The 17,049-nt window shown below is 60.3% G+C and overlaps 4 protein-coding genes and 1 non-coding gene across 8 annotated transcripts in view; 3 read left to right on the top strand and 2 right to left on the bottom strand.

Moving 5' to 3' along the window:
* ABCA3 (ATP binding cassette subfamily A member 3) overlaps positions 1–2,134 on the top strand; it is a 29,522-nt gene extending 27,388 nt beyond the window's left edge. The window contains exons 29-31 of the mRNA XM_058849852.1: positions 308–495; positions 595–668; positions 1,933–2,134. Coding sequence (XP_058705835.1) covers positions 308–495; positions 595–668; positions 1,933–2,064 — 394 coding nt within the window. The 3' untranslated portion in view covers positions 2,065–2,134. The remainder of the gene's footprint in view (positions 1–307; positions 496–594; positions 669–1,932) is intronic.
* Positions 2,135–5,029: 2,895 nt separating this feature from the next.
* Positions 5,030–8,598, bottom strand: MCRIP2 (MAPK regulated corepressor interacting protein 2). The gene is made up of 5 exons (XM_058849875.1): positions 8,439–8,598; positions 8,279–8,360; positions 6,595–6,722; positions 6,275–6,376; positions 5,030–5,485 (listed from the first exon to the last, which is right to left on the bottom strand). Exons 1-5 carry the CDS (start codon positions 8,488–8,490, stop codon positions 5,415–5,417), a joined length of 435 nt encoding a protein of 144 aa, XP_058705858.1. The 5' UTR covers positions 8,491–8,598; the 3' UTR covers positions 5,030–5,414.
* Positions 8,599–10,614: 2,016 nt separating this feature from the next.
* On the top strand, positions 10,615–10,685 carry TRNAG-CCC (transfer RNA glycine (anticodon CCC)). Its single transcript has one exon. It is a non-coding gene; the product is annotated as a tRNA-Gly (tRNA).
* METTL26 (methyltransferase like 26) lies at positions 10,682–13,605 on the top strand. 4 transcript variants are annotated; one of them, XM_058849871.1, is made up of 6 exons: positions 10,682–10,984; positions 11,963–12,207; positions 12,310–12,369; positions 12,748–12,815; positions 13,015–13,093; positions 13,163–13,605. In XM_058849871.1, the coding sequence occupies exons 1-6, from the start codon at positions 10,788–10,790 to the stop codon at positions 13,342–13,344; spliced, it is 831 nt and encodes a 276-aa protein (XP_058705854.1). In that variant the 5' UTR covers positions 10,682–10,787; the 3' UTR covers positions 13,345–13,605. The 4 variants fall into 4 exon arrangements, with proteins under 4 accessions (XP_058705854.1, XP_058705855.1, XP_058705857.1 ...); XM_058849872.1 differs by having other exon boundaries at positions 10,707–10,984; positions 12,045–12,207; positions 12,310–12,349; XM_058849873.1 differs by having other exon boundaries at positions 10,715–10,984; positions 12,045–12,207.
* Positions 13,606–13,744: 139 nt separating this feature from the next.
* WFIKKN1 (WAP, follistatin/kazal, immunoglobulin, kunitz and netrin domain containing 1) lies at positions 13,745–16,550 on the bottom strand. The gene is made up of 2 exons (XM_058849947.1): positions 16,329–16,550; positions 13,745–15,514 (listed from the first exon to the last, which is right to left on the bottom strand). The coding sequence occupies exons 1-2, from the start codon at positions 16,548–16,550 to the stop codon at positions 14,024–14,026; spliced, it is 1,713 nt and encodes a 570-aa protein (XP_058705930.1). The 3' UTR covers positions 13,745–14,023.
* Between the last annotated feature and the right edge of the window lie 499 nt (positions 16,551–17,049).

A 17,049-nucleotide genomic window follows, 5' to 3' on the forward strand; every position in this document is an offset into this window, starting at 1 on the left:
GCGTACACTGCCTGCAGCCAGTGGCTGGCTTTACCCAAATCTCCCTCCTTGAAGAATCCAGAGAGAAGTGACTTCCAGCCACTTCCCAGAAGCTTCTGCTGGAGTTCTGGTGCTTACATGCCCAGAGAAGCTGAGGCTGCCCCCCTCCATGGAAGTGTTCAAGGGCATGCTGGACTGGGCTTGGAGCAGCCTGTTCTAGTGGAAGGTGTCCCTGCCCATGGCAGCAGGTGGAATGAGATGAGCTTTAAGGTTCCTTCCAACCAAAACCATCTTGGGATTCTCTGAACGAGTGCTCTCCTTCCTGCAGCATGGAGGAGTGTGAGGCGCTGTGCACACGATTGGCCATCATGGTGAACGGGCAGTTCAAGTGCCTGGGCAGCCCCCAGCATCTCAAAAGCAAGTTTGGTAGTGGATACACCTTGCTGGCCAAAACCCGGAGTGAGGAGGAGGGTGAGCTGCAGGCCTTCAAGGCCTTCGTGGAGAAGACTTTCCCAGGTACTGTGAGCTGCTGGAGCAGCTGCCCCCAGAGCAGGGGCAGGGTGTGAACTTCAGCACATTCCCTAACACAGAGCCTCTCCCTGCTCCATTCCCCAGGCAGTGTCCTGAAGCACGAGCACCAGGGAATGGTGCATTACCACTTGACCAACAAGAACCTCAGCTGGGCACAGGTAAGGGGGCACTGGGCACCTTTAACCTGCCCCTTCCCGTGTTCTCAGTGCTTCGTTTTCTGTGGTGCATCCTCCCCATGCCATGTTCTGCTGTGGGAACGTGGCACAGGTGGGGACAGCTTCCCTGTGCTGGCATCTCCCTGCTCCTGCCCCTCGGCCCCAGGAGCCCCCTGGCAGTGGCTTTAGGTGGTGCCACGTGGGCACAGTGTGGTCCCACTGGGGCTGTGGGTGGTGCCTTTCCCCAGCTGCTGATCCTGAGGGGTCCCAGCCCAGGGACACTGATAAAAACCCACAGCACAGATACAGTGTGTAACCCTCTGCATACAGGATAGAGAGTTATGTATGGAGTATACACAGTATATTCTCTGTATATACTGACTATATGTACATTATCTATAATATGTAAATACCTGTATGCTATACAGAGATAGTCACAGCATACAGATAGTTTTCATATGCAGTATCTAAGGTTATATATATATTTGATATATATCTGTATATTATATGCACTGGATGTAGTGTATATAATACACTGTATGTTGTATATGTACAATATATACTATATTATATCCTCTATAGGGTATATGATAATACTCTACAGATTATGTACTGTGGAGTATATACTCTATATCAAGTATATAGTGTAGTCTATAGAGTATACAGAGTGTGTAGTATACAGATTGTATAAAAACTGTGTGTAGGATTATATAACAACTAGAGAGAGTGGGTTTATAAATATGTATATTATATGTAGCTCAATATAAAATGTGTGTGTGCTAAATACAGATAGTTATGTGTCATGTAAGTACCTATGTAATTATTTCTATATTATATACATATTTTATATATATATAATGTGTTAGCAGAAACCTTGGGCAGGGATTCAAACCCAGGTATGTGTGTGTATATGTATAAATACAGATATACACATATATATAAATCTTTGTAATTGTATATATGTATATATTTATGCATTTATCATATATAAATGTGCAAAGCAATCATAGCCACAGCATATATTTTTAAATGGTGTCAGATACTCCTGGCTTCCCCCACTCTCCTGTCAGGGAAGGTGTAATTTTCCTGGGTCTCCCAAGAGAAAAAAGCTTTCTCTGCTTTCCCTGCTGGAGGCTCCCTATCCCATCGTGGTGTTCCCTAGCACAGCCTGGGGGTTCCTCTGTCGCAGCCTGGGGTTCCCCCAGGGGTCCTGGGTGTCCCCCCACACCAAGTCACGCTGCCTTCATGTCCCTGCCCTCCCTTGCAGGTCTTTGGGGCCCTGGAGAAAGCCAAAGAGAAGTATCGCTTGGAAGACTACTCAGTGAGCCAGATCTCCCTGGAGCAGGTCTTCATGAGCTTCACTCGCTTCCAGCACTACACAGAGGACAGAGGGAAATGAGCCCTTCTGGTGCCCTTCGTCACGGACTGGCCCTCAGCCTATACATAGTATATATAGAGACAGTAATTTATATATCAGCGTGTCTTAAATACTGTATAAATGTAAAACTTTTCACCGGGGAGGGGTGAGAGGATGGCAGCTCCTGCTGCTGTCCCCGGCTCTGGGCGTGCGTGGGTGTGCGTGTGTGGCACTGCCACTCTCCAGCCTTCATCCATCCATCCAGCAAAAAAATCTGCCCAAAAGGCTGGGAGGAGCCTGGATGGGTGGAGAGGGGTGTTGGACTTGGGCTGGCAGAGGAGGAGCAGGATGCCCTCTGCTCCCCCCTTCCCTGCCTGTCGCTCTCACCCAGCGGGAGGCTGCCTGTGGTCCTCACCCGCATGTCCGTGTGTTATTTGGTGATTGCTCGTGGTTTAGCCAGAGGCTGTCACAAGATCCAAACCGTCCCTGGGGTCAGCAGGATGAGCTGGGGTCAGCAGGAAGAGCTGGGATTGCTCATGGGAGCAATAGGAAAGAGGAGGCTCTGTCTCCTTTAAGTGCTTGGGAAAACTTCTCCTGCCTGCTTGCCCAGCCTGGCCCGAGGAGCTGGCACTGGCCCCAGCTGTGCAAGGGGAGCTCTGTGGTGCCAGAAACTGGCACTGGGTGAGAGGTAGGACATGGTGCTGGAGCGATGCCCAGAGCTCAGCCCCAGGAACAGCACATGATGGGCACGGCTGGGGAGCCAGAGCTGGAGGCAGCGAGAGGTGCCCAGGGACACTGCTGGGACAGGTGAGAGGTGCTGCAGGGTGTTGGCTGTGCTCTGTGGGATGGGTGTGAAGTGTTGTGGGGTGCCCAGGGACGCTGCTGGCCTCAGTGTTGTGCCCATGCAGGGCTTCTACCGGCAGCACCACCCCACACTGTGCAGTGCAGCCACGGGACCAGTTTAAAGCCAGCAATGCACTCACTGTGCCCATGCTGAGCTCACCCCTTACACCCCACACAGCTCCAGCCAGACCATATCTGTCCTGCATCCTCATGCCCATCCCCTCTGCCCCTCACCAGGCTGTGCCAGCAGCAGGCAGGGAGCAAAGGCCCCTGTCTGGGTCCAGTTGGAGGAGGCAACTTCTTTTAGGAGTTTCCCAGTGGCTGGGTTGGGGTTTTTTTGTTTGTTGGAAATCTGTGTTGATTCTTGTCTGTCCTTAATTAGTCCCTGTGTCACCTGGGGCAGCCCCTTGGGTGCTGCCCCATGATCAATGCAGAGCTATTTGCACTATAGTACTACACACAATTGCACATAACTAATTAATATTTATGGCAAGGGGGGCTGATTCCCTCCCAGTGATTGCATTGTCAGGGGTTGGGTTATATTTTTGGGTTGGGTTTTCATTTTTTCCCTTGTGACTAATTCTTTCCTGTTCCATTTCTTCCCTTTGCCTAATGTTGTTGTTCAGAACGATGGTGCATCATGTTACTAAGAATTTCCCCAGAGCTTGAAGATGTGTGTTTTTATTAGTTAGCAGCCAGCAGGTGAATGGCCTCCCTGGGCACCTCAGAGCCCTTTGGAGCTGCTGGCAGGGAGGGATTGCACTCTGGGAGCATCCTGGGGGGCAGCAGAACCAGCCACTGCCAGGGCACCATGCAGGGGGGAATCCCAGCACCAGTGACTTTCCCAGCAAGAGGAGAAAGAGGGGGGATGTTTTTTCTGGGAGGGTGGCTGAAGTGCTGAAACTCCCAGTAACTATTTTCTGGAAAGGGAAGTACAGCAGGATGTAGGAGAACCCCCCAGGCTTTGCCTGGGATAGGGAAAAGGGGGAATGTGGAGGTTTCAAGGGCTGAGATGCAAAATTGCCACAGGCTGGCAGTGCCCTGAGCACAGCAGCAAGAGTCCATGTCCTGTTGGTTCAGATGCCCCCTGCAAGGCTTGGTGCTGGGGTGGGGACATGGAGCCCCCACACTGCCCCTGATGCCGTGGTAGAGCTGCTGGGAGAGTCCAGGGCAAGGATGACATCCCTTGGCCCCAGCCCTCCATCACTCTGGGGCACCCTCACCTAAATGAAGTGTTATGGAAGCAGCATTTCCCTGTCCTGGGGGGCTGTAACACCCTGCCTGTCAGTGAGGCAGGCACTGCAGGCTGTGCATGGTGCTGCTCCTGATTTCAGTCACAGCCACAGTGCAAGGTGTGCCAGCCTGGGGCAGGGAGCAGGACCAGGAGTGCTCTGTGGGCAGGTGCTGCTGGGGGCAGCTGTTGCTGGCACTGCTCTGGTCTCCCAGGTGGGAGAAGCAACACAGCCCCTGGGCAGCTCCTACTCCCCCCTGGCTGCTGTGTGCTTGTTATCCCCATCATAGGAATAATAAAGATGATTTTTTTTCCAGTGGGTGTTTCCTGGCCTCCTTTGGAATCGGACTCTACTCAGCCTGTGCTGGCCTCCAGTTCTACTTGGGGAGAAGGACATGGGGGTAGAGTGGTGTCCTACAGAACCAGAACTGGAAGGGCTCAGTCTGGCTTGGAAAAGCTGAGGAGTTTTTTTGCAGAAGCAGAAGTTGAGGTCCCCATGCTTTCTACCTCAGGCAGCCACAACTATCCTCACAGGTCAGGAAGAGACCTCAAGCCTGGTGCTCAAAATGCCTTTTGGCCTCCAGGGCAGTGGGCAGCTGCCTCTGGCACTCCCATTCCTGCAGCTTTGCCCACCTCCATGCTGCAGCCCAGCTCTGGAGCACAACCAGGGCACTCAGCCCCCTGCAGATGCCCATGCACCCCCCGCCTCAATCCCAAACATCTCCCAAGACAGCACCAGCCCCTGGCTGAGCCCCGGGACATGAGGCACCACTGGGGCAAGGATACAGCTGCAAGAGGAGCTCCAGTAACTTGAATCCACAGCAGCCAGGTTCCCACTGAGCCACGAGTCAGCTGGAAGCATCTCCTGTGCAGGGCTTGATGCTGCCACCCCCTGCTTGCCCCTGTTCCCCGTCCCACAAGCACGTCTCCACGGGCAGTTTCAGCGCTTTATTGTCTGGCGGTCCTGCTACAGCACCCCGCTGTCCTCCCCATGGCCACGGCTGCAGGGGGGGAGCCACCCCCTCGTCCCCAGCGTGGCACCGCAGTGTCCCTGGGAGCTGGAGGCTGCAGGAGCTGCAGCAGTCCGAGAACTGGCACTTAAGGAATCCTGGCTGGGGCCACACGCTGCTCCTCTGCCGGGCACGGGGAGGGCGTGTGGCCGGGCATGGCTGTGGTCCGGTCCCACTGGGCTGGGTCACTCCACTTCGGGCATCTTTTAAAAACGTGGTTCAAAAACGCCACCGGTTCTGGGTTGTGACCAGGTGCTCGCAGCTTCGTTTCTCTTATAAAGAAACCAAACACATCCTTTTCTTCCCTTTTATGAGCAGTTCTCGATTTTGGCCAGAAATTGCTGGGCCCACCACTCCTCCAGGTCGATGGGAACAAAGTCTGCAAAAGAGGGAGAGAAGGGAGCAGCTGGAGCAGGAGCACAAAATATCCTGAGCTGAAAGGGACCCACAGGGATCATCCAGTCCAGCTCCAGCCCTGCACAGACACCCCAACAATCCCACCCTGTCCATCCCTGGCAGCGCTGTCCAAACACTCCTGGAGCTCTGGCAGCCTCGGGGCTGTGCCCATTCCCTGGGGAGCCTGGGCAGTGCCAGCACCTCTGGGGAAAGAACCTTTCCCTGAGACCCAATCTAAAGACACCCCCAGCTCTCCTCCACCCCTGTGCCATGTCCCCAAAAGGCCACACTGGCTTACAGGGACATTTTCTTCCTTGGGGAGCTCTCAGCTACTGCGAGAGCCTGCAGGCTACTGTCACTGTCCTGACTCCAGGTGCCACCAGACAAGTGTTGTCCCCATGCCCAACTGGTCCTGCTGGCCCCAGGAAAAGCAGGTCCCCATGGGGAGCTCCTCTCTCTCCAGCATGATACTGAACCCCTTGGTAGCAGGAGAAGCCCTGAATCCCAGAGGACTCAGCAACACAGTGGCACATCCAAGGGACACAAAGGGACATCCCCACCACAGCGCCTGGGGCCAGCTGTCTCCCCCCAGCACCCCCAGAGTGACCTCAGCACCAGCAGGACAGACCCAGCCAGCCCCTCTGGCACATCCAGCACTGGAATCCTCCTCCTCCTCCTACCACAGCCCTGCTCAGATGCAGGCTGAGCTGACAGCCACTCCCTGCACCCCGAGCCTGATGACCCCAAAGTGCCACAACCGCTGCCCACTTACCTTTGAGTCCGGGGTTGGGGGTTTTCTCCACGTACTGCACGGGGCCGCAGGCGCTCTCCCCGCTCCGGCTGCCGTCCAGCTGCTGCTCTACCTGCTGCCAGGCTGGGGAGGGGGAACAAGCAGGGGGTGGGTTTGGGACAGGGGTTCCCAGCGTGGGGGGCTGTGGGACAGGAGCAGGAGGCAGAGCAAAGGAGGGCAAGTCCCCAGGCTGGGGACTCCATGCCTGCCACTGACATCCCCAGCACAGTGCAGGTGCTGGGGAGGGGGCTCCATCTGCTCCAGCTCCCCTGGGTGCTGCCCCAGGGACCCTCTGCCCTCACCTTCATAGACAAAACGAACGTTCTCTTCGTGGGCCAGGGTGTAACATTCCTCAGGGGCCGAGATCTGCTGCAGCAGCAGTGGGGGCCTCTTGCCATTCACTCTGTTGAAGACGAGTTTCGGTGCTGGGCTGTGGAGGGAAGGAAGCAAGAGGGGGTGAGGGCACAGGCATCTCTGCCCACCCCAGCAAGAACTGGGGTGGTTCAGGTGTCCTGGTTGCCCTGCAGGGCACACACTCGCCCGCAGCTGCAGCCACCCAGCCCTGTCCCCAAGGACTGGGATGGAAAGGGGCCCAGTCCCCAGGGATAGGGGATTCTGACACAGGAACGGTGCAAGGGGAACTCCCTGGGGAAAAGCACCAGCTGCCCATCTCCCACCCATCCTCCAACCTAGCACCAAGTACAGTCCCTAAGATAAAGAATCTGCCACCAAAATTGCAGTAATATCAGGGAATGGAAGTGAAATCCAGTTAGGTACTGGACAGGGGATATGCCATCCTCTGCAGATCAAGCACACAGGTTCACTGGAACAGCTCTAGGCCCAGGATGTCCCCAGGGTGCTCCAGGACTGGGATGTAAAACTCTGCAAAGTGGGAGCAGGTCAGGCTTCCTCAGAGCTGGGATCCATTCTGGTGAGGGGCACTTCAACCACCCCCTGCCTGGATGCAGGAACACCCACCAGAGATAAAGGAAAAACTTGGGATGAGACTTGGCAGCATGTTCAATGCAAAACTCCAGCAGTTTGACTTTTCTGCCCAGCTCTATGGCAGGACACCTCTGCAACAGCCACGTTCCTCATGGGACAAAGTCTAAGGGGCCCTAGGAGTGAGTTTGGAGGGCAGGAGAGACTGGGAACAGGCAGCTTCTGCAGATCTGCAGGCAGGGTCTGGGGAGGGCAGTGACCCTCAAGCCCTCACAGCCAGGGGCACTGGACAGGTAGGAGGAGGGCAAGCGTGGCAGAAGCATCCAGTAAATTCCAGGGATCGTGGGAAGGAGAGGAACTGAAGAGGCTCATCCATTTCTTGGAGCTGGAAAGAACGTGCAGAACCATCGGGGTCCCACTGCCCTGTCTGGGTGTGCTTTGACTCCAGCTCTCCAGCCGGAAAAGGGTCTCCTTAGGGGTCCCATCACCATCTCCCAGCCACTGGAACACCCAACTGCACCCAGCCAACAGCTCCAGGCATTGCCGCTCAACACTGGAATTCACCCACAAAGCGTCGCCTCGGCTTTCAGGACAGAGGGGATCTCCAGCTCCGCGTGGGCTCCGCGGCCCCCGTGGGTGCCCGGCCAAGGCTGGCGGTCACGCCGGCCCCGCCGCCGCTTTGTGCAATCGGGGCCGTCCGCGGGGGGGTTGGACGAGCCCGACCTCGGCTCTGCCCCGCACCGGGACCCCCCGCGCCCCCCTGGCGTGACCCCACCGCTCCTCTCCCCGCGATTTTCGGGGCCGGCCCGTGGGGAGGACGAGGGGCAGCGGCTCCGGCGCGTCCCCGGCGAGGGGCGGCCCGCGGGACTCGTCCGGCCACGGCCACGGCCGAGAGCCCCGGGGCGAGCGGCACCGAGCGGAGACCCCGGCTCCCCCTCCCGCGTCCCGCCGGGCGGCCCGGCCGTCCCGCTCCCCTTCCCAAGGTCACGGCCCGGCCGCCCCAGCGCCGGTCCCTTCCCAAGGTCACGGCGGCTCGGGGCTCACCTGGCGGGGGGCCACGGGCCGGGCTGCGGCCGCCCTCGCAGCTCGCCCAGTTTGCTGCTCTCCACCGCCTGCTGCGTGGGACCTGCGGGGCGTGCGGGGCGTCAGGGGGGGCGGCGAGGGCGGGCCGGAGCCCCCGGCCCCCGGCCCAGCCCCCCGGTACCTGTGCGGCGCTGCGTGGCGAGCTTGCTGGGGCCGCGAGTCAGCGTGTACATCCTGCGGGCCCGGCCCCCGGCCCCGCCACCCCCGGCACAGTGCCGCCCGCGCCCCTCGCCGGAGCCTTTAGTGGGCCGGGCCGGGCCGTGCCCCTCCAGCACCGACACGCCCCCACGCTTGGTTAAAGGAACAGCGCTGGGCCCGCGGTGGGGGCTGGGACAGCCGCGGAACGGGTCGGGGGGACACGCGGGGGGCGTGCGGGGACACATGCGACACATGCGACACACGCGACACACGAGCGCTGGGTAAGGGACACGTAGGGGACGCTCACGGGACACATCGGGGGCGGGCGGGACCTCGCAGGTGTGCAGGGGACACATAAGGGACACCCGTGAGACCTGGGGACGCACACACGGGGGGGTGTGGGGACACAGAGCGGACACTGATGGGGTACGGTGGGGACACACGCTGGACACACGCGGGACATGTCAGGGCTGCACGCGGGGGGCTCATGGGGACACCGAGGATGCAGGGACACACTGGAGACGAGCGCTGGGAGCACGTGGGGACTCGCGTGGGATACAGAGGGGACATGTGGGACGTGGGGACAGACACGGGACACGAACAAGACAGAATGCACACAGGGGACATTGGAACATGCGGGGCTCAAGTAGGGGAAAGGGCACGGCAGGCACGTGGGAACAAGGCGGCACAGGCGGGCACGGGACACGGGAGTCACGGGAAACCCGGACGGGACCTTCAGGAAACGGGACACTGGAGCCACGGCACACGCAGGGGACAGACAGGGGTCATTCCTGGGACACAAAGGACCCAGACAGGGAACAGTGAAGAGCTGCAGAGGCAGGGTCTGAGGTGCCACCCCCAACGCGGACAGCTCTGTGAATAGTCCTGATGTGCACATCCCATGAGCAGCGCAGGAAGCCGGAGTGGGCAGCACAGTGACCTTTGGAGCGGGGAGGTCCCTCCAAGGTGTCCCCACGTGGCAGGACATGACCAGCAGCGGGTCCCCGGCCACCCCACAGTCCACCGTGTCCACCGGGCACCCCTGTGGCTGGCGACAGCACCCAGAGTTTTGGGGAGAGATGGTGTGACAAACACACTGGGGTCTCTGCGAGGCTCCAGCCTGGCTCCAGGGGCTGCAGAGCCACCCCACGAGGGTGACCTTTGCCTTTCCGCCACGTTGCCACGGTAGTGGCCAGGGAGGGAGGGGTGCAGGAGGGTACCTCTGAAATGCAGATAGAAAAACTATAACTCTCAGAGTAGTTATAAGAGCAGGTATGAATTTATTCAGCGCTGAGGTGCATGGGGGATATCTCCTCCGAAAGCATGCACGCTTTTGAGATTTGGCTTTTATTTTTTATCTTTTACAAACCAGGGTTGCACAATTCGCCTCATACATATTCATTTCCTAACCCCGCCTGTGCCACTTCATATTAAAATAACTCCGCGCCCCTCTGCAGCTGCGCACTGCTCGTTTTTGGTCAGTTCAGTGGTCGTCTGGGGGTCTCTGGGATGAGGTCAGCAATTTTCTCCTTGGCTGAACTTTCACCTTGTCTTCTCGCACATGCTCCTTTCAGTCCTTTGGCCACCTTTCGGACTTTGATACCATTCCTTCTGGCTTAGGGGTCCAAAGAATCCACTTATCCTGTGGTGGCTTTGTCCTTGCATCCTGTTTGTGTATTCTAGCTCCTTATCTTATCCTGCAGTCTCACACTTTTCTTGCTCTTGTGGGAGCAGTATAGGTTTTTGTCAGCTCCCTCTCTTCTGGTCAAGCATTTCTTTATGCTTAATTCCTAATTCTTAATTTCTCTGTTTCACCTCCCATAAAAGCCCAGCAGCACCCCGAACCTGTTACTGTGCCTAAATACAACCCTGACCCGTGGGATGTCACCACTGGCTGTCACCCGCCCTGTCCCCTGCTGGGGTCTGTGCCTCAGTTTCCCCGGGAACCTCCCAGAGTTTCTAAGTGCCTGTTGGCACATCCCTGAGTTTGGAAGGGCTGAACCCCTAATCCTTGTGCTCCAGATGGATGCCTCCAGACGTGCATCACCAGCTGGAAAGGGTGGCTGTGGGTCCCGTTTTGCCGGGGTGCCCGCGGCAGCCGCGCTTTGCGGTTCCCGGCCCGAGCTCGGGGCCGCTCCCGGGCACGGCCGCTCCCGCCCGCGCCGCTGGTGTAGTGGTATCATGCAAGATTCCCATTCTTGCGACCCGGGTTCGATTCCCGGGCGGCGCACGTCTCTTTTTCTTCCTTCCTACCGCTTTTTCCGCTCCCCGCCGTGGGAAGCTCCACCCGCGGCGCGGGGCGGTGCCGGGAGCTGGAGTTCCCGGCCCGGCCATGCAGGTGCCGGCGGCGGCGGAGCGGAACAAGGCCCCGATCCTGGCGGTGCTGCGGGAGTGCGCGGGGCGCGGCGCGGGCGCGCTGCGGGTGCTGGAGGTGGCCGCGGGCTCGGGGCTCCACGCCGCGCATTTCGCTCGGGCGCTGCCCCAGGCGCTCTGGCAGCCCTCGGACATCGACCCCCGCAGTCTGCGCAGGTGAGTCCCGGGGTGGTGACATCCCACGAACCCGTGGCCCCGGTTCCCTGCTCCCCGTTTTATTTATTTTTTTTTTTTTAATTTATTTATTTTATTTCGTTTGGGGTTTTGGGGAAAACCGCAGTATCCAAATCTCCTGCAGCCCGGGCTCTCCTGCTTTGTTTCTTCCAGGAAAATCCCAATATCCTACTCTTGGATAAGCTGGATGTGTATTTTTTCCCAGAAAAGACCCACTCAACAGTGGGCCCAGGCTCTACACTTTAATTTCTTTTTTCAGGAAAAACCCAATAGCCAGATCTCCAGAAGCCCAGGCTCCCCCACTCGGTGCTGTATTCTTTACAGGAAAACCCCAATATCTTGCTCTCAGATGAGTTTAATGTGTATTTTTTTCTCAGCAAAGACCCCTTGGACATCCCAGGTTCTCTGTCCTGCTGCTTTATTTTTTCCAGGCAAACCACAATACTCAACTCTTGCCCAGCTCAGGCTCCCCAAGTTAATACTCACTATATTTTTTTTTCAATAAATCCCCAATATCTAGCTCCCAAACAACACATGTTCCCCAGCTCAGGACTTTATTTTTCCCAGAAAACTCCCCAAATCCAGCTTTCCACCGTAGAAAAAAAAAAAAAAAAAACAAGCCTGGTGAGGAGGTGCTGGAGCTCTGTCCAGGGGGAGTTTTGTGCTGCCCACCCAGCACCTCCCACCAGGGTAAAAATAATCCCCAAGCTGGGAGGCTGCAGAAGCTGAGACCTGGGTGGTGAATGTGCCAAAAAGTGTGTAAGTAACACCAAAATCAGGAGGTGCTGATGCAGTGGTGCCAGTGGGGTGCCCCATAAGGGGAGGGTGCTCCAAAATTGGGGAGTTCAGGCCCTGGTGGTTGTCCAGGGGCTTCCAGGTCTCCATCTGCCAGCTGGAAGGGCTGGGCAAAGAGCCCCCAGGCTGGGCTGCACCCACATCCGAGTTATTCCGCCCATCCAGGGGTTTGTTCCTGCCTGCAGAGGGTGCTGGGGGTGCGGGGAGGGGGCCCAGCTTGGCTTCAGCTGGGGTTTGGTGCCCACAGCATCGCTTCCTATGTGGAGGCCACGCAGCTGCCCAACCTGCTGCCCCCCATCCTGCTGGACGTGTCAAAGGGCTGGGAGACCTGGGGGGGCACCCAGCCCGCCAGCCTCGACCTCCTCGTCAGCATCAACATGATTCACATCACAGAGCTGCGGTGCACCGAGGTGAGCGGCCCTGGACAGCCCCTGTGCCCTGCCAGGACCGAGGGGGCTCCCGGGGGGTGTCCCCGGCCCCCTGACCCCGTCCCCACCTCTCTCGTTCCCCAGGGCCTGTTCAGGGGTGCCGGGGTGCTGCTGAAGCCCGGAGGTTTGCTCTTCACCTATGGGGTGTGTCACTGTCCTGGGGCAGCCGGGGGTCACAGCGGATACCGGGGAGGAACTGGGTGGGCAGCTCCAGTCGTGGCTTAGGGAGGGAACTGGGAAATGCAGGCTTGGGTTTTGGAGGGTCTCTGCCTTTTGGGGCACATGCTGAGCCCTGAAGGGGGCAGTTTTGGATGAGAGAGATCCTGTCCTCCCTCACCTTATCCAAGGCAGGGTCTGGGGGGCCTGCAGAGGGTGACAGGACTCAGAGTGGCCGATGGGACTCCTTGGGGGCCGTGTCTCTTCCCGCTTGGCTTCTGTGCTTGGTGGGGACAGCAGCCCGGGGAGGGGGGCTGAGGGGACACGGGGTGGCTCATGTCCACAGCTCCAGCCGTGTCCCACCAGCCCTACGCCGTGGATGGACAGATCAGCCCCCAGAGCAACGTGGACTTCGACCGCAGCCTGAGGCAGAGGTAGGAGGGGGCTGGGGGGGGCTCAGGGTGCTGGGGGCTCATCCTGTCCTCTCTGTCCCGCCCCTGCTCCTGCAGGAAGCTCCCTCCCGGCATGGTCCTTCAAGATAAGCCACGCCGGAGGGCAGCCCCCACCCACGGGGAGATGGGGCTGATGAGGGGTGGGATGTCCCTGGTGTGACCCACGCCTCCCTCCCCGCAGCAACCCCGCCTGGGGGCTGCGGGACACGGCGCTGCTGCGGGAGCTGGCCGAGGCCAACGGGCTGTGCCTGGAGAGGATGGTAGGTGATGGGCCCCGGGGTGCTCCCCGTGCCGCTGGGCACCCCCGAGCCCCGGCTCTGTGCTTGCAGGTGGACATGCCGGCCAACAACAAGAGCCTGATCTTCCGCAAGCTGTAACTGCCCTGACAGCGCTTCCAGCGCCTCCCGGCGCTGCTGTCCCCACTGATGCCTCCTGCAGGGGCGGCACTGTCCCACCGTGGCTGGGGACAGCAGTGATGGGACAGAGCCCCACGCACCCCAGCTGGGGCTGACTTGGCTGGGGGTTCCATCTCCCCTGGTGCCTTTGGGGCTGTCTTTGCAGGGGGGTGCCCCAGCCTGGAGCACAGGAGCCAGCACAGCTGCCACGGGGGACACAGGTATGGGGGAGGGGACACAACACCCCTGGGCATGGGGGAGACTCCTTGCTCCATTTCCTCGGAGGATGCTGTGCTGATGGTGTCCCCCTTCCCTCCCTCCCCAGGACTCTGCTGCTGCCCCCCAATAAACTCTGTGGCTTTGCCCTCCACACCCCAGCAGCTCCCTGATGTTTTCAGCACAAATACTGGGGTGTGGGGGTGTCCCCAGTTCCACCTCCAGCACCAATGAAAGGGTCAGGTCCAGCACCGGGGGGGGGTTACACTGGCCCCAGAGGCTTTGGTGAGGTGGGAAGATTTTATGAGTGGGGTGGTCCTGGCAGATCTCCCACCCCTCTGCAACCCAACCCAATTCTCTATTGCTCCTGGACAGGCTGGGGGTGTCACACGGTGCGGGGAACATGCGGCAGATAAATTACAGTGGAGGTGGGAGCTGGTCTGGGGCTCAGCATGGGTGTGGGGGGAACTACATGACAGTGGTAACCTCTAGACACAGGCACTGGTGCAGGGGCTCCCTCAGGCTGCCCCCTCCATGGTGTGTCTGCAGCTCTCCCTGTCGGCACATCCTGGCTCTCCCCTAGTCCTGGAAGCGGTTCAGGAGGTCGCAGGTTTTCTTCTCCATCAGCTCATAGATCTTCTTCACCCGTTTGTCGTTGGCTGCCCGGACGTAGCTGCTGGGGTCCAGCGTGGCCATTCCGTCGTGCACCTCGCCCATGATGATCAGGGGCCCGTCCTCCGCCGTCATGTTGGGGCAGGGGCAGCTCCAGTCCATGTCGGTCAAGGTCACCTCCAGGTACTTGATGTTGAAGAACTTGAGGCCCATCTTCTCATCCTTGAGGACGTCCTCGAGGGCGAAGCGGGCTATGCCGGAGTCCTGGTCCTCCACGATCTCCATGAGCCGCCCCACGATGGCGAAGTCGCTGCGGCAGAGGCTCAGCACCATCTTGCTCTTCAGGCGGCAGGCCTTGCACTGCAGGCTCTTGGGGAAGGGGCACACGTCCTCGCAGGTTTCCTTGCTCTCGAAGTTGTTGGTGTTGCCCTCGCAGCCGCCGTAGACGAAGGAGTGGCACTGCTTCAGCAGGTGGTTGTACGCCCAGCGAGGCTCCCAGTTCTGGCAGGGTCCCTGCACCATGGGCAGGAGGCAGGTGGGGCGGGCGCTGCCCAGGCAGGCGGCTCGGCATTCCTCGTACGTCTCAAAGTGGTTCCTGTTGGACCCGCAGCCGCCGTAGCGGAAGGTGAGGCAGGAGCCCTGCTTGGCGTCAAAATGCCAGCGCACCTCCGTGGCCTCGCAGCGCCGCCGGTCCGGCTCCTTCAGGCACTCGGCGCTGGGGAAGGGCTGGGGGCTGCCGGCCCGCGGGGTCCCCCCCGGCTCTCGCCTGAGCACCGACAGCGGGAAGTCGGCGCGGAGCAGCCCGGCGGCGTTCCGGGCCGTGCAGGTGTAGATGCCGGCGTCCTCGTGGCGGGCGTTGTAGATGACCAGCTGGCCGATGTTGGTGACCACCACGTTGCCGTACATCTGGTCCGGCCGCATGATGAAGTTCTCGTCCCGCTCGCTCTGTTTCTCCCAGGTGATGTCGGGCTGCGGGCGGCCGCTCACGTCGCAGCGGAAGCTGACGGTGCCCCCGGCTCGCACGGACTGGTGGAAGGGGTTGGTGTAGAGGGCGGGGGGCACCGGCACCTCGGGGCCGGCTCCCGGCGTGGGGCGAGCCGTGGTCTCCTGCGGCACGGGGCTGGTGTCGGGCCAGGTGAAGATGTGCTTGCAGGGCACGGTGGTGAGGCGGGTGCCGCGCAGACACGCCTCGGCGTCCATGTAGCACTTGTTGTAATAGGTGAGGCCGTCGGAGGCGCAAGTGAAGTTGGGCTCCTTCTCGCAGCGGTCCTTGCACTTGCACACGGGCTGCCCGTCCCAGATGTCGCAGTCCGAGCCTTGCTGAGCGCACACGAAGCTCTCGCAGGAGGCGGCGGGAGCCAGAGCCAGCGCAGGGACGCTGCCGTCGGCAAAACGCGCGGCCACGCAGCTCCGCAGCCCACACACGTTGGTGCAGCATTTCTCAAAGTCTTCGCAGTCCTGGGAGGGGAGGGAGAAGAGATTGCGGGGGGGACGTGGAGATCACCGCCGCGCTGGGGCTGAGGGTGCTGTTCCCACCCCTGTGGGACTTTGGAGTGGGCAGGTGTCCCCGAGCAGCTCTGTGCACCTTCAGCATCGCTGGGCTCCGGTAAGAGCCAGACGTCCCCGGCACGGCTGCACCAGCCCCAGCCCACCCTCAGCACCCCCAGGATGTTTGGGGGTGCGCCGCAGTGCAGACGGTCCCTTTTCCTCCACAGAAGAGCAACTTGCCCTTCTCAGCTTCTGCTGGCCGAGGGGAGGCAGAGCTCATACAGATGAATTGTGAAGGAGTCTCCCCTCTGGGTTCAGACAGCCCTAACCTGGTGGGGTTGCCTCTGCCCAGCCTGGTGGAGCTCAGAGCCGGGGCTCTCTGGGATGGACAGCCCGGTTCGTGGGTGGGCTCTGGCCCTCAGGGAAAAGCTGGGAGAGGATTCTGTCCTCGGCCTGATGGGGTCCGTATCCCAGCACACCCACTCCCTTCATCCCAGCCAGCCCCCCCGGGGGTGCACGAGGAGGGTGTTCTGACCATGGGACACGGTCTGAAGGGGTGACATGAGGGAGCAACGAGAAGTTTCTCTGTCTGTGGGGGACTGGGGAGCCCAGCAGACAGGAGGGGCTTAGGGGACAAAGCTGCAGCAGGGCTGAGCCCGTTGCACTGAAACAACTGAACCGGCTGTGCCACCCCGGCACGGGACCCACACCCCAGAGCATCTCCTTCGGGGCCCTGGGGATGCCCCCCAAACCCTGGTACCGCCCCCGCAGCCCCCTCGCTCACCTGGTCGGCCTGGCACTCCCGCTCGCAGGTGCTCTGGGCGTCCACCCACAGGTTGGGGTTCAGCTGGTTGGGGCAGACTCCCAGGTGCCGCATCCTGGCCGGCTGCAGGCTCAGCCCGGCCGCCGCCACCAGCACGGGCAGGAGCAGCGCGGCGCCCACCGGGAGCCTCTGGCGCCCACCCGCACTCCGGCCCCGGGCCCCGCCGGTCCCACCCGGAGCCATCGGGCCTGGCTCGCTGGGCAGGGCTCGGGATAAATCACATTCAGGACGGACGGGATGAGGGAGAAGGCGGGCGGGCGGGCGGGGGGACAAAGAGGAGGAGGAGGAGGAGGAGGAGAGGACCAAACCTCTGTCCTTCAGCACACCCGGAGCCCGCCGGACCACCGGCGACGCCGCCCGCCGCCTCCATCCATCGCCGCCGCTCGGCTCTCGGGGGGACGCGGCGGCAGCGGCCGGTGTCTCTCGGGGCTCAGTCCATCCCCGGCACGGCCAGCGGGGCGACTGGGGTGGAAGGGGAGGACGGGAAGGTTGTAATCTGAATCCCCTCCCTTCCCACTGATGTTTCTGGGTGTTTGGAATGGGAAAGGCGCTGACCTCAGCCTCTAACCCCGGCGAGCCCGGCGATCCCTGGGCAAACACGGGGGGAGATCAAAGGCAGAATACAGAAAGTCTCCAAAGAGGGAGAGTGAAGGGGAGGGGGGGGCACACAAAATCTCGCCCG

Source organism: Poecile atricapillus, chromosome 14 (genome assembly GCF_030490865.1).
Source record: "Poecile atricapillus isolate bPoeAtr1 chromosome 14, bPoeAtr1.hap1, whole genome shotgun sequence".
Taxonomy (NCBI): Eukaryota; Metazoa; Chordata; class Aves; order Passeriformes; family Paridae; genus Poecile; species Poecile atricapillus.

Coding starts and splice junctions, on each gene's coding strand:
- METTL26 (XM_058849871.1), top strand. CDS start 10,788: ATGCAGGTGCCGGCGGCGGCGGAGCGGAACAAGGCCCCGATCCTGGCG. Junction 12,208..12,309: donor CAGAGCTGCGGTGCACCGAG/GTGAGCGGCCCT, acceptor CTCGTTCCCCAG/GGCCTGTTCAGGGGTGCCGG. Junction 13,094..13,162: donor GGCTGTGCCTGGAGAGGATG/GTAGGTGATGGG, acceptor CTGTGCTTGCAG/GTGGACATGCCGGCCAACAA.
- WFIKKN1 (XM_058849947.1), bottom strand. CDS start 16,550: ATGGCTCCGGGTGGGACCGGCGGGGCCCGGGGCCGGAGTGCGGGTGGG. Junction 15,515..16,328: donor GGGAGTGCCAGGCCGACCAG/GTGAGCGAGGGG, acceptor CTCCCCTCCCAG/GACTGCGAAGACTTTGAGAA.
- MCRIP2 (XM_058849875.1), bottom strand. CDS start 8,490: ATGTACACGCTGACTCGCGGCCCCAGCAAGCTCGCCACGCAGCGCCGC. Junction 8,361..8,438: donor CGCCACGCAGCGCCGCACAG/GTACCGGGGGGC, acceptor CACGCCCCGCAG/GTCCCACGCAGCAGGCGGTG. Junction 6,723..8,278: donor GGCCCGTGGCCCCCCGCCAG/GTGAGCCCCGAG, acceptor TTCCCTCCACAG/CCCAGCACCGAAACTCGTCT.